Source organism: Salvelinus fontinalis, chromosome 29 (genome assembly GCF_029448725.1).
Source record: "Salvelinus fontinalis isolate EN_2023a chromosome 29, ASM2944872v1, whole genome shotgun sequence".
In the NCBI taxonomy this organism is placed as follows: domain Eukaryota; kingdom Metazoa; phylum Chordata; class Actinopteri; order Salmoniformes; family Salmonidae; genus Salvelinus; species Salvelinus fontinalis.
Window position 1 is genome coordinate 152,652 of NC_074693.1, and position 19,538 is coordinate 172,189.

The 19,538-nt window shown below is 47.4% G+C and overlaps 1 protein-coding gene across 2 annotated transcripts in view; it reads right to left on the reverse strand.

Annotated features, from left to right (window-relative positions):
- The window catches only part of LOC129827299 (protein FAM193B-like), a 67,131-nt gene that overhangs the window by 30,925 nt on the left and 16,668 nt on the right, over positions 1-19,538 (reverse strand). For both annotated transcript variants that reach the window (XM_055888021.1, XM_055888022.1), the window contains exons 3-5: positions 6,051-6,237; positions 5,537-5,749; positions 1,650-2,145 (exon numbers count right to left, since the gene is read on the reverse strand). In XM_055888021.1, the coding sequence (XP_055743996.1) occupies positions 1,650-2,145; positions 5,537-5,749; positions 6,051-6,237 (896 nt within the window). The remainder of the gene's footprint in view (positions 1-1,649; positions 2,146-5,536; positions 5,750-6,050; positions 6,238-19,538) is intronic.

Here is a 19,538-nt window from a genome sequence, read left to right on the forward strand (position 1 = left end):
GAAACATCACACTATGTATGGAACATCACACTATGTATGGAACAACACACTATGTATGGAACAACACACTATGTATGGAACATCACACTATGTATGGAACACCACACTATGTATGGAACACCACAACCGTAGTTGGAAGTTGAAAGTGACAACCAAAACCTGTCTCATCACTAGATAGTATCTATCACTACATTGAACCTACAGTGGCATGAAAAAGTATGTGAACCCTTTGGATTTAATAACTGGTTGATCCTCCTTTGGCAGCAATAACTTCAACCAAACGTTTTCTGTAGTTGCGGATCAGACCTGCACAACGGTCAGGAGGAATTTTGGACCAAACTGTTTCAGTTCAGCAATGTTCTTGGGATGTCTGGTGTGAACCGCTCGAGGTCATGCCACAGCATCTCAAATCGGGTTGAGGTCAAGACTCTGACACTCCAGAAGGTGTATTTTCTTCTGTTGATTTATTTTGTTTTGGGTCGTTGTCCTGTTGCATCACCCAACTGCTGTTGAGCTTCAATTGGCTGACAGATAGCCTTACATTCTCCTGCAAAATGTCTTGATAATCTTGGGAATTCATTTTTCCGTCGATGATAGCAAGCTGTCCAGGTCCTGAGGCAGCAAAGCAGACCCAAACCATGATGCTCCCTCCACCAGACTTTACAGTTGAGAAGAGGCTTTGATGTTGGTGTGTTGTGCCTTTCTTCTCCACACAGTGTTGTGTTCCTTCCAAACAACTCAACTGTAGTTTCATCTGTCCACAGAATGTTTTTCCAGTAGCGCTGTGGAACATCCAGGTGCACTTTTGCGGATTTCAGACGTGCAGCAATGTTTATTTTGGACAGCAGTGGCTTCTTCTGTGGTGTCCTCACATGAACACTATTCTTGTTTAGTGTTTTACGTATCTTAGACTCGTCAACAGAGATGTTAGCGTGTTCCAGAGATGTCTGTAAGTCTTTAGCTGACACTCTAGGATTCTTCTTAAACTCGTTGAGCGTTCTGCGCTGTGCTCTTGCAGTCATCTTTGCAGGACGGCCACTCCTAGGGAGAGTAGCAACAGTGCTGAACTTTCTCCATTTATAGACTATTTGTCTTACCGTCGTGGACTGACGAACATCAAGGCTTTTAGAGATACTTTTGTAACCCTTTCCAGCTTTATGCAAGTCAACAATTCTTAATCTTATGTCTTCTGAGATCTCTTTTGTTCGAGGCATGGTTCACATCAGGCACTGCTTCTTGTGAATAACAAACTCAAATGTTGTGAGTGTTTTTTTATAGGGCAGGGCAGCTCCAACCAACATCTCCAATCTGGTGTCATTGATTGGAATCCAGGTCAGCTGACTCCTGACTCCAATTAGCTTTTGGAGAAGTCATTAGCCTAGGGGTTCACATACTTTTTCCAACCTACACTGTGAATGTTTAAATAATGTATTCAATATAGACAAGAAAAATACAATAATTTGTGTGTTATTAGTTTAAGCAGATTGTGTTTGTCTATTGTTGTGACTTAGATGAAGATCAGATCACATTTGATGACCAATTTATGCAGAAGTCCAGGTAATTCCAAAGGGTTCATAGACTTTTTCTTGCCACTGTACATTGTTCTTCTCAATCTAATTCCTGTGAAACTAATCTACCAAACTACCAACCTGCATGCCCCAGCGGTCAGGTGTTGCCCAGCGGTCAGGTGTTGCCCAGCGGTCAGGTGTTGCCCAGCGGTCAGGTGTCCCACGTTGGAAGAGGGCAGTGCCCCTCCACTGTGGCCATTGCATGGGTGGTTACAGCCCATCAGGGAGGGGCCCAGTTTGCTGTGCTGACCGTTCACAGGAGGAATGTGCGAGTTCTTACACGCCAAGGGCTTATGGAGGGCCCCTGTTGGGCAGTCAGGGCCACCCAGGGCCCCCAGCTTGGCCCCTGCCGCGGGGACGTGGAGGTTTGGTACCAGCGGGGAGAAGGGAGCGTGAGCAGCTAGACCGGGAGACGAGGAGGATGTGACATGGCCGTGCTGCTGCCCTCCGGAGCTCTGCTTGAGGGGCAGGAGAGAGGAATGCTGGGAGGAGGAGGAGGAGGAGAGGCCAGTGGGGCTGTTGGGGGGGACAGACAGGTCTGAGTGTTGGTGGTGGTCGCTGGGGTGGAATGCTTCGCCTGGAGGAGAGACAAACGTGTTGAGTATATTGGACAAACATAGTTGTGATTCCCAGTGGATACAGATGTCTGCTTCTCTCTAGATTAATAATCTATCGGCCATATCTCTGCTTCTCTCTAGATTAATAATCTATGGGCCATATCTCTGCTTCTCTCTAGAGGTGTAATCTATGGGCCATATCTCTGCTTCTCTCTAGATTAATAATCTATCGGCCATATCTCTGCTTCTCTCTAGATTAATAATCTATCGGCCATATCTCTGCTTCTCTCTAGATTAATAATCTATCGGCCATATCTCTGCTTCTCTCTAGATTAATAATCTATCGGCCATATCTCTGCTTCTCTCTAGATTAATAATCTATCGGCCATATCTCTGCTTCTCTCTAGATTAATAATCTATCGGCCATATCTCTGCTTCTCTCTAGATTAATAATCTATCGGCCATATCTCTGCTTCTCTCTAGATTAATAATCTATCGGCCATATCTCTGCTTCTCTCTAGATTAATAATCTATGGGCCATATCTCTGCTTCTCTCTAGATTAATAATCTATCGGCCATATCTCTGCTTCTCTCTAGATTAATAATCTATCGGCCATATCTCTGCTTCTCTCTAGATTAATAATCTATCGGCCATATCTCTGCTTCTCTCTAGATTAATAATCTATCGGCCATATCTCTGCTTCTCTCTAGATTAATAATCTATCGGCCATATCTCTGCTTCTCTCTAGATTAATAATCTATCGGCCATATCTCTGCTTCTCTCTAGATGTGTAATCTATGGGCCATATCTCTGCTTCTCTCTAGATTAATAATCTATCGGCCATATCTCTGCTTCTCTCTAGATTAATAATCTATCGGCCATATCTCTGCTTCTCTCTAGATGTGTAATCTATGGGCCATATCTCTGCTTCTCTCTAGAGGTGTAATCTATGGGCCATATCTCTGCTTCTCTCTAGAGGTGTAATCTATGGGCCATATCTCTGCTTCTCTCTAGATTAATAATCTATCGGCCATATCTCTGCTTCTCTCTAGATGTGTAATCTATGGGCCATATCTCTGCTTCTCTCTAGAGGTGTAATCTATGGGCCATATCTCTGCTTCTCTCTAGAGGTGTAATCTATGGGCCATATCTCTGCTTCTCTCTAGAGGTGTAATCTATGGGCCATATCTCTGCTTCTCTCTAGAGGTGTAATCTATGGGCCATATCTCTGCTTCTCTCTAGAGGTGTAATCTATGGGCCATATCTCTGCTTCTCTCTAGAATAATTAATCTATGGGCCATATCTCTGCTTCTCTCTAGCGGTGCAATCTATGGGCCATATCTCTGCTTCTCTCTAGAGGTGTAATCTATGGGCCATATCTCTGCATCTCTCTAGAGGTGTAATCTATGGGCCATATCTCTGCTTCTCTCTAGAGGTGTAATCTATGGGCCATATCTCTGCTTCTCTCTAGATTAATAATCTATGGGCCATATCTCCGCTTCTCTCTAGAGGTGTAATCTATGGGCCATATCTCCGCTTCTCTCTAGAGGTGTAATCTATGGGCCATATCTCCGCTTCTCTCTAGATTATTAATCTATGGGCCATATCTCCGCTTCTCTCTAGATTATTAATCTATGGGCCATATCTCTGCTTCTCTCTAGATAATTAATCTATGGGCCATATCTCTGCTTCTCTCTAGAGGTGTAATCTATGGGAAATATCTCTACTTCTCTCTAGATTAATAATCTATGGGCCATATCTCTGCTTCTCTCTAGAGGTGTAATCTATGGGCCATATCTCTGCTTCTCTCTAGATTATTAATCTATGGGCCATATCTCTGCTTCTCTCTAGAGGTGTAATCTATGGGCCATATCTCTACTTCTCTCTAGATAATTAATCTATGGGCCATATCTCTGCTTCTCTCTAGATTAATAATCTATGGGCCATATCTCTGCTTCTGTCTAGAGGTGTAATCTATGGGCCATATCTCTGCTTCTCTCTAGAGGTGTAATCTATGGGCCATATCTCTGCTTCTCTCTAGAGGTGTAATCTATGGGCCATATCTCTGCTTCTCTCTAGATTATTAATCTATGGGCCATATCTCTGCTTCTCTCTAGATTATTAATCTATGGGCCATATCTCTGCTTCTCTCTAGATTATTAATCTATGGGCCATATCTCTGCTTCTCTCTAGATTATTAATCTATGGGCCATATTTCTGCTTCTCTCTAGAGGTGTAATATATGGGCCATATCTCTGCTTCTTTCTAGAGGTGTAATCTATGGGCCATATCTCTGCTTCTCTCTAGAGGTATAATCTATGGGCCATATATCTGCTTCTCTCTAGAGCTGTAATCTATGGGCCATATCTCTGCTTCTCTCTAGAGGTGTAATCTATGGGCCATATCTCTGCTTCTCTCTAGAGGTGTAATCTATGGGCCACATCTCTGCTTCTCTCTAGATTAATAATTTATGGGCCATATCTCTGCTTCTCTCTAGATTATTAATCTATGGGCCATATCTCTACTTCTCTCTAGATTAATAATCTATGGGCCATATCTCTGCTTCTCTCTAGATTAATAATCTATGGGCCACATCTCTGCTTCTCTCTAGATTAATAATCTATGGGCCATATCTCTGCTTCTCTCTAGATTATTAATCTATGGGCCATATCTCTGCTTCTCTCTAGAGGTGTAATCTATGGGCCATATCTCTGCTTCTCTCTAGATTATTAATCTATGGGCCATATCTCTGCTTCTCTCTAGAGGTGTAATCTATGGGCCATATCTCTGCTTCTCTCTAGATTATTAATCTATGGGCCATATCGCCGCTTCTCTCTAGAGGTGTAATCTATGGGCCATATCTCTGCTTCTCTCTAGATTATTAATCTATGGGCCATATCTCTGCTTCTCTCTAGAGGTGTAATCTATGCGCCATATCTCTGCTTCTCTCTAGATTAATAATCTATGGGCCATATCTCTGCTTCTCTAGATTAATAATCTATGGGCCATATCTCTGCTTCTCTCTAGAGGTGTAATCTATGGGCCATATCCCTGCTTCTCTCTAGAGGTGTAATCTATGGGCCATATCTCTGCTTCTCTCTAGAGGTGTAATTTATGGGCCATATCCCTGCTTCTCTCTAGAGGTGTAATCTATGGGCCATATCTCTGCTTCTCTCTAGAGGTGTAATCTATGGGCCATATCTCTGCTTCTCTCTAGCGGTGCAATCTATGGGCCATATCTCTGCTTCTCTCTAGATTATTAATCTATGGGCCATATCTCTGCTTCTCTCTAGAGGTGTAATCTATGCGCTATTGTCAACAGGACACGTGAACAGTAATTCAGGTTAGATGCCGGTATGTCTTGAATTCTCTGTGTCCTAAAAAGGTTGAGAGAAAAAGAGAGATCTCACCAGGCGGAGTTGGTCGTCGGCACATGGTTTTGAAGTGCTTTGGGGTGGTCTTACAGAGGTCCCCGGAGGTAGAGAGCGGGTTCCCGGGGGACGAACCACTGGAATTCTGGGAAGGGTGACTGTAGGGGCACACCTTGGCCCCAGGCGTTTTAGCAGATTTCCCAGGAGCCTCGTGAGAGACTCGCTTCTCGTGACACGCTGGTCCCCCTGTTCCTATTGGACCAGAGGAGGGAGGGAGGGATAACGAAAAGGAGGAGAGAAGGAAGAAGGTTTTACTCAGAGGAGTAACAGGTTGTGTTTCTGTAGTCAGTAGCTAGCTACACACTGAAGTACAGTTCCCTCCATTTTGTCAGTGTAAATGTTACCATTTTGTTATTGTAAATAGTAAATAGTAAATAAATGAAAACACGCCAAATAATGAAATGTCTAAATTTGTTTGCATCTGTTTACGACTTAACCTTGAGAGATCTGAGCAGAGAGAGGGAGAGAGGTGTGGGGTCAAGGTGTGTTTTACCTTGCTGTGCGTGCGAGGCAGTGCTGTGGTTGCAGTGGATCCCTCCGTTGCTGTGAGCCGAGTTCCAGAGACCAGAAAGCTTGTGGGCTGAGAGGAAGGAAGACGGGTCCCAGTCTACGGAGCTTTGCTCTGGGTAACCTTCACCACAACTCTGAGCCTTACACGACGACGAGTGGGACAACGGAACCTGGGGGGAGGAGAGAGAGAAGATGCTAGTTCAGGACATGGTTGATTAGGTACAGCCTTTCCCCCCCCCACTAACATTTGATGCTGTAGCTAGAGCAGAAATGAAGGAAGTCAATGCTATTGATTTACATTAACTGGAGCTGTCTGACTGGTACCTGGGAGATGAGGAGACAGGAGAAACAGATGTTAGTTCAGGGTCAAAACACTGCACTACTTTCAACCAGGAGGCCTGTAGGGCTGGTCAAAACACTGCACCCCTTTTAACCAGGCCTGTAGGTCTGGTCAAAACACTGCTCTACTTTTAACCAGGAGGCCTACAGGGCTGGTCAAAACACTGCACTACTTTTAACCAGGAGGCCTGTAGGGCTGGTCAAAACACTGCACTACTTTTAACCAGGAGGCCTACAGGGCTGGTCAAAACACTGCACTACTTTAAACCAGGAGGCCTACAGGGCTGGTCAAAACACTGCACTACTTTAAACCAGGAGGCCTGTAGGGCTGGTCAAAACACTGCACTACTTTTAACCAGGAAGCCTACAGGGCTGGTCAAAACACTGCACTACTTTTAACCAGGAGGCCTGTAGGGCTGGTCAAAACACTGCACCACTTTTAACCAGGAGGCCTACAGGGCTGGTCAAAACACTGTACTACTTTTAACCAGGAGGCCTGGTCAAAACACTGCACTACTTTTAACCAGGAGGCCTGGTCAAAACACTGCACTACTTCTAACCAGGAGGCCTGGTCAAAACACTGCACTACTTTTAACCAGGAGGCCTACAGGGCTGGTCAAAACACTGCACTACTTTCAACCAGGAGGCCTACAGGGCTGGTCAAAACACTGCACTACTTTTAACCAGGAGGCCTGGTCAAAACACTGCACTACTTTTAACCAGGAGGCCTGGTCAAAACACTGCACTACTTTTAACCAGGAGGCCTGGTCAAAACACTGGACTACTTTTAACCAGGAGGCCTGGTCAAAACACTGGACTACTTTTAACCAGGAGGCCTGGTCAAAACACTGGACTACTTTTAACCAGGAGGCCTGGTCAAAACACTGGACTACTTTTAACCAGGAGGCCTGGTCAAAACACTGGACTACTTTTAACCAGGAGGCCTGGTCAAAACACTGCACTACTTTTAACCAGGAGGCCTGGTCAAAACACTGCACTACTTTTAACCAGGAGGCCTGATCAAAACACTGCACTACTTTTAACCAGGAGGCCTGGTCAAAACACTGCACTACTTTTAACCAGGAGGCCTGGTCAAAACACTGCACTACTTTTAACCAGGAGGCCTGTAGGGCTGGTCAAAACACTGCTCTACTTTTAACCAGGAAGCCTACAGGGCTGGTCAAAACACTGCACTACTTTTAACCAGGAAGCCTACAGGGCTGGTCAAAACACTGCACTACTTTTAACCAGGAGGCCTACAGGGCTGGTCAAAACACTGGACTACTTTTAACCAGGAGGCCTGGTCAAAACACTGCACTACTTTTAACCAGGAGGCCTGGTCAAAACACTGCACTACTTTTAACCAGGAGGCCTGTAGGGCTGGTCAAAACACTGCTCTACTTTTAACCAGGAAGCCTACAGGGCTGGTCAAAACACTGCACTACTTTTAACCAGGAAGCCTACAGGGCTGGTCAAAACACTGCACTACTTTTAACCAGGAGGCCTACAGGGCTGGTCAAAACACTGGACTACTTTTAACCAGGAGGCCTGGTCAAAACACTGCACTACTTTTAACCAGGAGGCCTGTAGGTCTGGTCAAAACACTGCACTACTTTTAACCAGGAGGCCTGGTCAAAACACTGCACCCCTTTTAACCAGGAGGCCTGGTCAAAACACTGCTCTACTTTTAACCAGGAGGCCTGTAGGGCTGGTCAAAACACTGCACCACTTTTAACCAGGAGGCCTGTAGGGCTGGTCAAAACACTGCTCTACTTTTAACCAAGAGGCCTGGTCAAAACACTGCACCACTTTTAACCAGGAGGCCTGGTCAAAACACTGCACTACTTTAAACCAGGAAGCCTGTAGGGCTGGTCAAAACACTGCACTACTTTCAACCAGGAGGCCTGTAGGGCTGGTCAAAACACTGCACTACTTTTAACCAGGAGGCCTGTAGGGCTGGTCAAAACACTGCACCACTTTTAACCAGGAGGCCTGTAGGGCTGGTCAAAACACTGCTCTACTTTTAACCAAGAGGCCTGGTCAAAACACTGCACCACTTTTAACCAGGAGGCCTGGTCAAAACACTGCACTACTTTAAACCAGGAAGCCTGTAGGGCTGGTCAAAACACTGCACTACTTTCAACCAGGAGGCCTGTAGGGCTGGTCAAAACACTGCACTACTTTTAACCAGGAGGCCTGGTCAAAACACTGCACTACTTTAAACCAGGAAGCCTGTAGGGCTGGTCAAAACACTGCACTACTTTTAACCAGGAGGCCTGTAGGGCTGGTCAAAACACTGCACCACTTTTAACCAGGAGGCCTGTAGGGCTGGTCAAAACACTGCTCTACTTTTAACCAAGAGGCCTGGTCAAAACACTGCACCACTTTTAACCAGGAGGCCTGGTCAAAACACTGCACTACTTTAAACCAGGAAGCCTGTAGGGCTGGTCAAAACACTGCACTACTTTCAACCAGGAGGCCTGTAGGGCTGGTCAAAACACTGCACTACTTTTAACCAGGAGGCCTGGTCAAAACACTGCACTACTTTAAACCAGGAAGCCTGTAGGGCTGGTCAAAACACTGCACTACTTTTAACCAGGAGGCCTACAGGGCTGGTCAAAACACTGCACTACTTTTAACCAGGAGGCCTGGTCAAAACACTGCACTACTTCTAACCAGGAGGCCTGGTCAAAACACTGCACTACTTTTAACCAGGAGGCCTGGTCAAAACACTGCACTACTTTTAACCAGGAGGCCTGGTCAAAACACTGCACTACTTTTAACCAGGAGGCCTGGTCAAAACACTGCACTACTTTTAACCAGGAGGCCTGGTCAAAACACTGGACTACTTTTAACCAGGAGGCCTGGTCAAAACACTGCACTACTTTTAACCAGGAGGCCTGGTCAAAACACTGCACTACTTTTAACCAGGAGGCCTGTAGGGCTGGTCAAAACACTGCTCTACTTTTAACCAGGAAGCCTACAGGGCTGGTCAAAACACTGCACTACTTTTAACCAGGAGGCCTACAGGGCTGGTCAAAACACTGGACTACTTTTAACTAGGAGGCCTGGTCAAAACACTGCACTACTTTTAACCAGGAGGCCTGTAGGTCTGGTCAAAACACTGCACTACTTTTAACCAGGAGGCCTGGTCAAAACACTGCACCCCTTTTAACCAGGAGGCCTGGTCAAAACACTGCTCTACTTTTAACCAGGAGGCCTGTAGGGCTGGTCAAAACACTGCACCACTTTTAACCAGGAGGCCTGTAGGGCTGGTCAAAACACTGCTCTACTTTTAACCAGGAGGCCTGGTCAAAACACTGCACCACTTTTAACCAGGAGGCCTGGTCAAAACACTGCACTACTTTCAACCAGGAGGCCTACAGGGCTGGTCAAAACACTGCACTACTTTCAACCAGGAGGCCTGTAGGGCTGGTCAAAACACTGCACTACTTTTAACCAGGAGGCCTGGTCAAAACACTGCACTACTTTAAACCAGGAAGCCTGTAGGGCTGGTCAAAACACTGCACTACTTTTAACCAGGAGGCCTACAGGGCTGGTCAAAACACAACACTACTTTAAACCAGGAGGCCTGTAGGGCTGGTCAAAACACTGCACTACTTTTAACCAGGAGGCCTACAGGGCTGGTCAAAACACTGCACTACTTTTAACCAGGAGGCCTGGTCAAAACACTGCACTACTTCTAACCAGGAGGCCTGGTCAAAACACTGCTCTACTTTTAACCAGGAGGCCTGTAGGGCTGGTCAAAACACTGCACCACTTTTAACCAGGAGGCCTGTAGGGCTGGTCAAAACACTGCTCTACTTTTAACCAAGAGGCCTGGTCAAAACACTGCACCACTTTTAACCAGGAGGCCTGGTCAAAACACTGCACTACTTTAAACCAGGAAGCCTGTAGGGCTGGTCAAAACACTGCACTACTTTCAACCAGGAGGCCTGTAGGGCTGGTCAAAACACTGCACTACTTTTAACCAGGAGGCCTGGTCAAAACACTGCACTACTTTAAACCAGGAAGCCTGTAGGGCTGGTCAAAACACTGCACTACTTTTAACCAGGAGGCCTACAGGGCTGGTCAAAACACTGCACTACTTTTAACCAGGAGGCCTGGTCAAAACACTGCACTACTTCTAACCAGGAGGCCTGGTCAAAACACTGCACTACTTTTAACCAGGAGGCCTACAGGGCTGGTCAAAACACTGCACTACTTTCAACCAGGAGGCCTGTAGGGCTGGTCAAAACACTGCACTACTTTTAACCAGGAGGCCTACAGGGCTGGTCAAAACACTGCACTACTTTTAACCAGGAGGCCTGGTCAAAACACTGCACTACTTTCAACCAGGAGGCCTACAGGGCTGGTCAAAACACTGCACTACTTTCAACCAGGAGGCCTGTAGGGCTGGTCAAAACACTGCACTACTTTTAACCAGGAGGCCTGGTCAAAACACTGCACTACTTTAAACCAGGAAGCCTGTAGGGCTGGTCAAAACACTGCACTACTTTTAACCAGGAGGCCTACAGGGCTGGTCAAAACACTGCACTACTTTTAACCAGGAGGCCTGGTCAAAACACTGCACTACTTCTAACCAGGAGGCCTGGTCAAAACACTGCACTACTTTTAACCAGGAGGCCTGGTCAAAACACTGCACTACTTTTAACCAGGAGGCCTGGTCAAAACACTGCACTACTTTTAACCAGGAGGCCTGGTCAAAACACTGGACTACTTTTAACCAGGAGGCCTGGTCAAAACACTGCACTACTTTTAACCAGGAGGCCTGGTCAAAACACTGCACTACTTTTAACCAGGAGGCCTGTAGGGCTGGTCAAAACACTGCTCTACTTTTAACCAGGAAGCCTACAGGGCTGGTCAAAACACTGCACTACTTTTAACCAGGAGGCCTACAGGGCTGGTCAAAACACTGGACTACTTTTAACTAGGAGGCCTGGTCAAAACACTGCACTACTTTTAACCAGGAGGCCTGTAGGTCTGGTCAAAACACTGCACTACTTTTAACCAGGAGGCCTGGTCAAAACACTGCACCCCTTTTAACCAGGAGGCCTGGTCAAAACACTGCTCTACTTTTAACCAGGAGGCCTGTAGGGCTGGTCAAAACACTGCACCACTTTTAACCAGGAGGCCTGTAGGGCTGGTCAAAACACTGCTCTACTTTTAACCAGGAGGCCTGGTCAAAACACTGCACCACTTTTAACCAGGAGGCCTGGTCAAAACACTGCACTACTTTCAACCAGGAGGCCTACAGGGCTGGTCAAAACACTGCACTACTTTCAACCAGGAGGCCTGTAGGGCTGGTCAAAACACTGCACTACTTTTAACCAGGAGGCCTGGTCAAAACACTGCACTACTTTAAACCAGGAAGCCTGTAGGGCTGGTCAAAACACTGCACTACTTTTAACCAGGAGGCCTACAGGGCTGGTCAAAACACAACACTACTTTAAACCAGGAGGCCTGTAGGGCTGGTCAAAACACTGCACTACTTTTAACCAGGAGGCCTACAGGGCTGGTCAAAACACTGCACTACTTTTAACCAGGAGGCCTGGTCAAAACACTGCACTACTTCTAACCAGGAGGCCTGGTCAAAACACTGCTCTACTTTTAACCAGGAGGCCTGTAGGGCTGGTCAAAACACTGCACCACTTTTAACCAGGAGGCCTGTAGGGCTGGTCAAAACACTGCTCTACTTTTAACCAAGAGGCCTGGTCAAAACACTGCACCACTTTTAACCAGGAGGCCTGGTCAAAACACTGCACTACTTTAAACCAGGAAGCCTGTAGGGCTGGTCAAAACACTGCACTACTTTCAACCAGGAGGCCTGTAGGGCTGGTCAAAACACTGCACTACTTTTAACCAGGAGGCCTGGTCAAAACACTGCACTACTTTAAACCAGGAAGCCTGTAGGGCTGGTCAAAACACTGCACTACTTTTAACCAGGAGGCCTACAGGGCTGGTCAAAACACTGCACTACTTTTAACCAGGAGGCCTGGTCAAAACACTGCACTACTTCTAACCAGGAGGCCTGGTCAAAACACTGCACTACTTTTAACCAGGAGGCCTACAGGGCTGGTCAAAACACTGCACTACTTTCAACCAGGAGGCCTGTAGGGCTGGTCAAAACACTGCACTACTTTTAACCAGGAGGCCTACAGGGCTGGTCAAAACACTGCACTACTTTTAACCAGGAGGCCTGGTCAAAACACTGCACTACTTTCAACCAGGAGGCCTACAGGGCTGGTCAAAACACTGCACTACTTTCAACCAGGAGGCCTGTAGGGCTGGTCAAAACACTGCACTACTTTTAACCAGGAGGCCTGGTCAAAACACTGCACTACTTTAAACCAGGAAGCCTGTAGGGCTGGTCAAAACACTGCACTACTTTTAACCAGGAGGCCTACAGGGCTGGTCAAAACACTGCACTACTTTTAACCAGGAGGCCTGGTCAAAACACTGCACTACTTCTAACCAGGAGGCCTGGTCAAAACACTGCACTACTTTTAACCAGGAGGCCTGGTCAAAACACTGCACTACTTTTAACCAGGAGGCCTGGTCAAAACACTGCACTACTTTTAACCAGGAGGCCTGGTCAAAACACTGCACTACTTTTAACCAGGAGGCCTGGTCAAAACACTGGACTACTTTTAACCAGGAGGCCTGGTCAAAACACTGCACTACTTTTAACCAGGAGGCCTGGTCAAAACACTGCACTACTTTTAACCAGGAGGCCTGTAGGGCTGGTCAAAACACTGCTCTACTTTTAACCAGGAAGCCTACAGGGCTGGTCAAAACACTGCACTACTTTTAACCAGGAGGCCTACAGGGCTGGTCAAAACACTGGACTACTTTTAACCAGGAGGCCTGGTCAAAACACTGCACTACTTTTAACCAGGAGGCCTGTAGGTCTGGTCAAAACACTGCACTACTTTTAACCAGGAGGCCTGGTCAAAACACTGCACCCCTTTTAACCAGGAGGCCTGGTCAAAACACTGCTCTACTTTTAACCAGGAGGCCCGTAGGGCTGGTCAAAACACTGCACCACTTTTAACCAGGAGGCCTGTAGGGCTGGTCAAAACACTGCTCTACTTTTAACCAGGAGGCCTGGTCAAAACACTGCACCCCTTTTAACCAGGAGGCCTGGTCAAAACACTGCACTACTTTCAACCAGGAGGCCTACAGGGCTGGTCAAAACACTGCACTACTTTCAACCAGGAGGCCTGTAGGGCTGGTCAAAACACTGCACTACTTTTAACCAGGAGGCCTGGTCAAAACACTGCACTACTTTAAACCAGGAAGCCTGTAGGGCTGGTCAAAACACTGCACTACTTTTAACCAGGAGGCCTACAGGGCTGGTCAAAACACAACACTACTTTAAACCAGGAGGCCTGTAGGGCTGGTCAAAACACTGCACTACTTTTAACCAGGAGGCCTACAGGGCTGGTCAAAACACTGCACTACTTTTAACCAGGAGGCCTGGTCAAAACACTGCACTACTTCTAACCAGGAGGCCTGGTCAAAACACTGCACTACTTTTAACCAGGAGGCCTACAGGGCTGGTCAAAACACTGAACTACTTTCAACCAGGAGGCCTGTAGGGCTGGTCAAAACACTGCACTACTTTCAACCAGGAGGCCTACAGGGCTGGTCAAAACACTGCACTACTTTTAACCAGGAGGCCTGGTCAAAACACTGCTCTACTTTTAACCAGGAGGCCCGTAGGGCTGGTCAAAACACTGCACCACTTTTAACCAGGAGGCCTGTAGGGCTGGTCAAAACACTGCTCTACTTTTAACCAGGAGGCCTGGTCAAAACACTGCACCCCTTTTAACCAGGAGGCCTGGTCAAAACACTGCACTACTTTCAACCAGGAGGCCTACAGGGCTGGTCAAAACACTGCACTACTTTTAACCAGGAGGCCTGGTCAAAACACTGCACTACTTTTAACCAGGAGGCCTGATCAAAACACTGCACTACTTTTAACCAGGAGGCCTGGTCAAAACACTGCACTACTTTTAACCAGGAGGCCTGGTCAAAACACTGCACTACTTTTAACCAGGAGGCCTGTAGGGCTGGTCAAAACACTGCTCTACTTTTAACCAGGAAGCCTACAGGGCTGGTCAAAACACTGCACTACTTTTAACCAGGAAGCCTACAGGGCTGGTCAAAACACTGCACTACTTTTAACCAGGAGGCCTACAGGGCTGGTCAAAACACTGGACTACTTTTAACCAGGAGGCCTGGTCAAAACACTGCACTACTTTTAACCAGGAGGCCTGTAGGTCTGGTCAAAACACTGCACTACTTTTAACCAGGAGGCCTGGTCAAAACACTGCACCCCTTTTAACCAGGAGGCCTGGTCAAAACACTGCTCTACTTTTAACCAGGAGGCCTGTAGGGCTGGTCAAAACACTGCACCACTTTTAACCAGGAGGCCTGTAGGGCTGGTCAAAACACTGCTCTACTTTTAACCAAGAGGCCTGGTCAAAACACTGCACCACTTTTAACCAGGAGGCCTGGTCAAAACACTGCACTACTTTAAACCAGGAAGCCTGTAGGGCTGGTCAAAACACTGCACTACTTTCAACCAGGAGGCCTGTAGGGCTGGTCAAAACACTGCACTACTTTTAACCAGGAGGCCTGGTCAAAACACTGCACTACTTTAAACCAGGAAGCCTGTAGGGCTGGTCAAAACACTGCACTACTTTTAACCAGGAGGCCTACAGGGCTGGTCAAAACACTGCACTACTTTTAACCAGGAGGCCTGGTCAAAACACTGCACTACTTCTAACCAGGAGGCCTGGTCAAAACACTGCACTACTTTTAACCAGGAGGCCTACAGGGCTGGTCAAAACACTGCACTACTTTCAACCAGGAGGCCTGTAGGGCTGGTCAAAACACTGCACTACTTTTAACCAGGAGGCCTACAGGGCTGGTCAAAACACTGCACTACTTTTAACCAGGAGGCCTGGTCAAAACACTGCACTACTTTCAACCAGGAGGCCTACAGGGCTGGTCAAAACACTGCACTACTTTCAACCAGGAGGCCTGTAGGGCTGGTCAAAACACTGCACTACTTTTAACCAGGAGGCCTGGTCAAAACACTGCACTACATTAAACCAGGAAGCCTGTAGGGCTGGTCAAAACACTGCACTACTTTTAACCAGGAGGCCTACAGGGCTGGTCAAAACACTGCACTACTTTTAACCAGGAGGCCTGGTCAAAACACTGCACTACTTCTAACCAGGAGGCCTGGTCAAAACACTGCACTACTTTTAACCAGGAGGCCTGGTCAAAACACTGCACTACTTTTAACCAGGAGGCCTGGTCAAAACACTGCACTACTTTTAACCAGGAGGCCTGGTCAAAACACTGCACTACTTTTAACCAGGAGGCCTGGTCAAAACACTGGACTACTTTTAACCAGGAGGCCTGGTCAAAACACTGCACTACTTTTAACCAGGAGGCCTGGTCAAAACACTGCACTACTTTTAACCAGGAGGCCTGTAGGGCTGGTCAAAACACTGCTCTACTTTTAACCAGGAAGCCTACAGGGCTGGTCAAAACACTGCACTACTTTTAACCAGGAGGCCTACAGGGCTGGTCAAAACACTGGACTACTTTTAACTAGGAGGCCTGGTCAAAACACTGCACTACTTTTAACCAGGAGGCCTGTAGGTCTGGTCAAAACACTGCACTACTTTTAACCAGGAGGCCTGGTCAAAACACTGCACCCCTTTTAACCAGGAGGCCTGGTCAAAACACTGCTCTACTTTTAACCAGGAGGCCTGTAGGGCTGGTCAAAACACTGCACCACTTTTAACCAGGAGGCCTGTAGGGCTGGTCAAAACACTGCTCTACTTTTAACCAGGAGGCCTGGTCAAAACACTGCACCACTTTTAACCAGGAGGCCTGGTCAAAACACTGCACTACTTTCAACCAGGAGGCCTGTAGGGCTGGTCAAAACACTGCACTACTTTTAACCAGGAGGCCTGGTCAAAACACTGCACTACTTTAAACCAGGAAGCCTGTAGGGCTGGTCAAAACACTGCACTACTTTTAACCAGGAGGCCTACAGGGCTGGTCAAAACACAACACTACTTTAAACCAGGAGGCCTGTAGGGCTGGTCAAAACACTGCACTACTTTTAACCAGGAGGCCTACAGGGCTGGTCAAAACACTGCACTACTTTTAACCAGGAGGCCTGGTCAAAACACTGCACTACTTCTAACCAGGAGGCCTGGTCAAAACACTGCACTACTTTTAACCAGGAGGCCTACAGGGCTGGTCAAAACACTGAACTACTTTCAACCAGGAGGCCTGTAGGGCTGGTCAAAACACTGCACTACTTTCAACCAGGAGGCCTACAGGGCTGGTCAAAACACTGCACTACTTTTAACCAGGAGGCCTACAGGGCTGGTCAAAACACTGCACTACTTTTAACCAGGAGGCCTGGTCAAAACACTGCACTACTTCTAACCAGGAGGCCTGGTCAAAACACTGCACTACTTTTAACCAGGAGGCCTGGTCAAAACACTGCACTACTTTTAACCAGGAGGCCTGGTCAAAACACTGCACTACTTTTAACCAGGAGGCCTGGTCAAAACACTGCACTACTTTTAACCAGGAGGCCTGGTCAAAACACTGGACTACTTTTAACCAGGAGGCCTACGGGGCTGGTCAAAACACTGCACTACTTTTAACCAGGAGGCCTGGTCAAAACACTGCACTGCTTTTAACCAGGAGGCCTGGTCAAAACACTGCACTGCTTTTAACCAGGAGGCCTGGTCAAAACACTGCACTGCTTTTAACCAGGAGGCCTGGTCAAAACACTGCACTGCTTTTAACCAGGAGGCCTGGTCAAAACACTGGACTACTTTTAACCAGGAGGCCTACGGGGCTGGTCAAAACACTGCACTGCTTTTAACCAGGAGGCCTGGTCAAAACACTGCACTGCTTTTAACCAGGAGGCCTGGTCAAAACACTGCACTACTTTTAACCAGGAGGCCTGGTCAAAACACTGCACTACTTTTAACCAGGAGGCCTGGTCAAAACACTGCACTACTTTTAACCAGGAGGCCTGGTCAAAACACTGCACTACTTTTAACCAGGAGGCCTGGTCAAAACACTGCACTACTTTTAACCAGGAGGCCTGTAGGGCTGGTCAAAACACTGCTCTACTTTTAACCAGGAAGCCTACAGGGCTGGTCAAAACACTGCACTACTTTTAACCAGGAGGCCTACAGGGCTGGTCAAAACACTGGACTACTTTTAACCAGGAGGCCTGGTCAAAACACTGCACTACTTTTAACCAGGAGGCCTGTAGGTCTGGTCAAAACACTGCTCTACTTTTAACCAGGAAGCCTACAGGGCTGGTCAAAACACTGCACTACTTTTAACCAGGAGGCCTACAGGGCTGGTCAAAACACTGCACTACTTTTAACCGGGAGGCCTGGTCAAAACACTGCACCCCTTTTAACCAGGAGGCCTGGTCAAAACACTGCTCTACTTTTAACCAGGAGGCCTGTAGGGCTGGTCAAAACACTGCTCTACTTTTAACCAGGAGGCCTGGTCAAAACACTGCACCACTTTTAACCAGGGGGCCTGGTCAAAACACTGCACTACTTTCAACCAGGAGGCCTACTGGGCTGGTCAAAACACTGCACTACTTTCAACCAGGAGGCCTGTAGGGCTGGTCAAAACACTGCACTACTTTTAACCAGGAGGCCTGGTCAAAACACTGCACTACTTTAAACCAGGAAGCCTGTAGGGCTGGTCAAAACACTGCACTACTTTTAACCAGGAGGCCTACAGGGCTGGTCAAAACACTGCACTACTTTTAACCAGGAGGCCTACAGGGCTGGTCAAAACACTGCACTACTTTTAACCAGGAGGCCTGGTCAAAACACTGCACTACTTCTAACCAGGAGGCCTGGTCAAAACACTGCACTACTTTTAACCAGGAGGCCTACAGGGCTGGTCAAAATACTGCACTACTTTCAACCAGGAGGCCTGTAGGGCTGGTCAAAACACTGCACTACTTTCAACCAGGAGGCCTACAGGGCTGGTCAAAACACTGCACTACTTTTAACCAGGAGGCCTACAGGGCTGGTCAAAACACTGCACTACTTTTAACCAGGAGGCCTGGTCAAAACACTGCACTACTTCTAACCAGGAGGCCTGGTCAAAACACTGCACTACTTTTAACCAGGAGGCCTGGTCAAAACACTGCACTACTTTTAACCAGGAGGCCTGGTCAAAACACTGCACTACTTTTAACCAGGAGGCCTGGTCAAAACACTGCACTACTTTTAACCAGGAGGCCTGGTCAAAACACTGGACTACTTTTAACCAGGAGGCCTACGGGGCTGGTCAAAACACTGCACTACTTTTAACCAGGAGGCCTGGTCAAAACACTGCACTGCTTTTAACCAGGAGGCCTGGTCAAAACACTGCACTGCTTTTAACCAGGAGGCCTGGTCAAAACACTGCACTGCTTTTAACCAGGAGGCCTGGTCAAAACACTGCACTGCTTTTAACCAGGAGGCCTGGTCAAAACACTGCACTGCTTTTAACCAGGAGGCCTGGTCAAAACACTGGACTACTTTTAACCAGGAGGCCTACGGGGCTGGTCAAAACACTGCACTGCTTTTAACCAGGAGGCCTGGTCAAAACACTGCACTGCTTTTAACCAGGAGGCCTGGTCAAAACACTGCACTACTTTTAACCAGGAGGCCTGGTCAAAACACTGCACTACTTTTAACCAGGAGGCCTGGTCAAAACACTGCACTACTTTCAACCAGGAGGCCTACAGGGCTGGTCAAAACACTGCACTACTTTCAACCAGGAAGCCTACAGGGCTGGTCAAAACACTGCACTACTTTTAACCAGGAGGCCTACAGGGCTGGTCAAAACACTGGACTACTTTTAACCAGGAGGCCTGGTCAAAACACTGCACTACTTTTAACCAGGAGGCCTGTAGGTCTGGTCAAAACACTGCACTACTTTTAACCAGGAGGCCTGGTCAAAACACTGCACCCCTTTTAACCAGGAGGCCTGGTCAAAACACTGCTCTACTTTTAACCAGGAGGCCTGTAGGGCTGGTCAA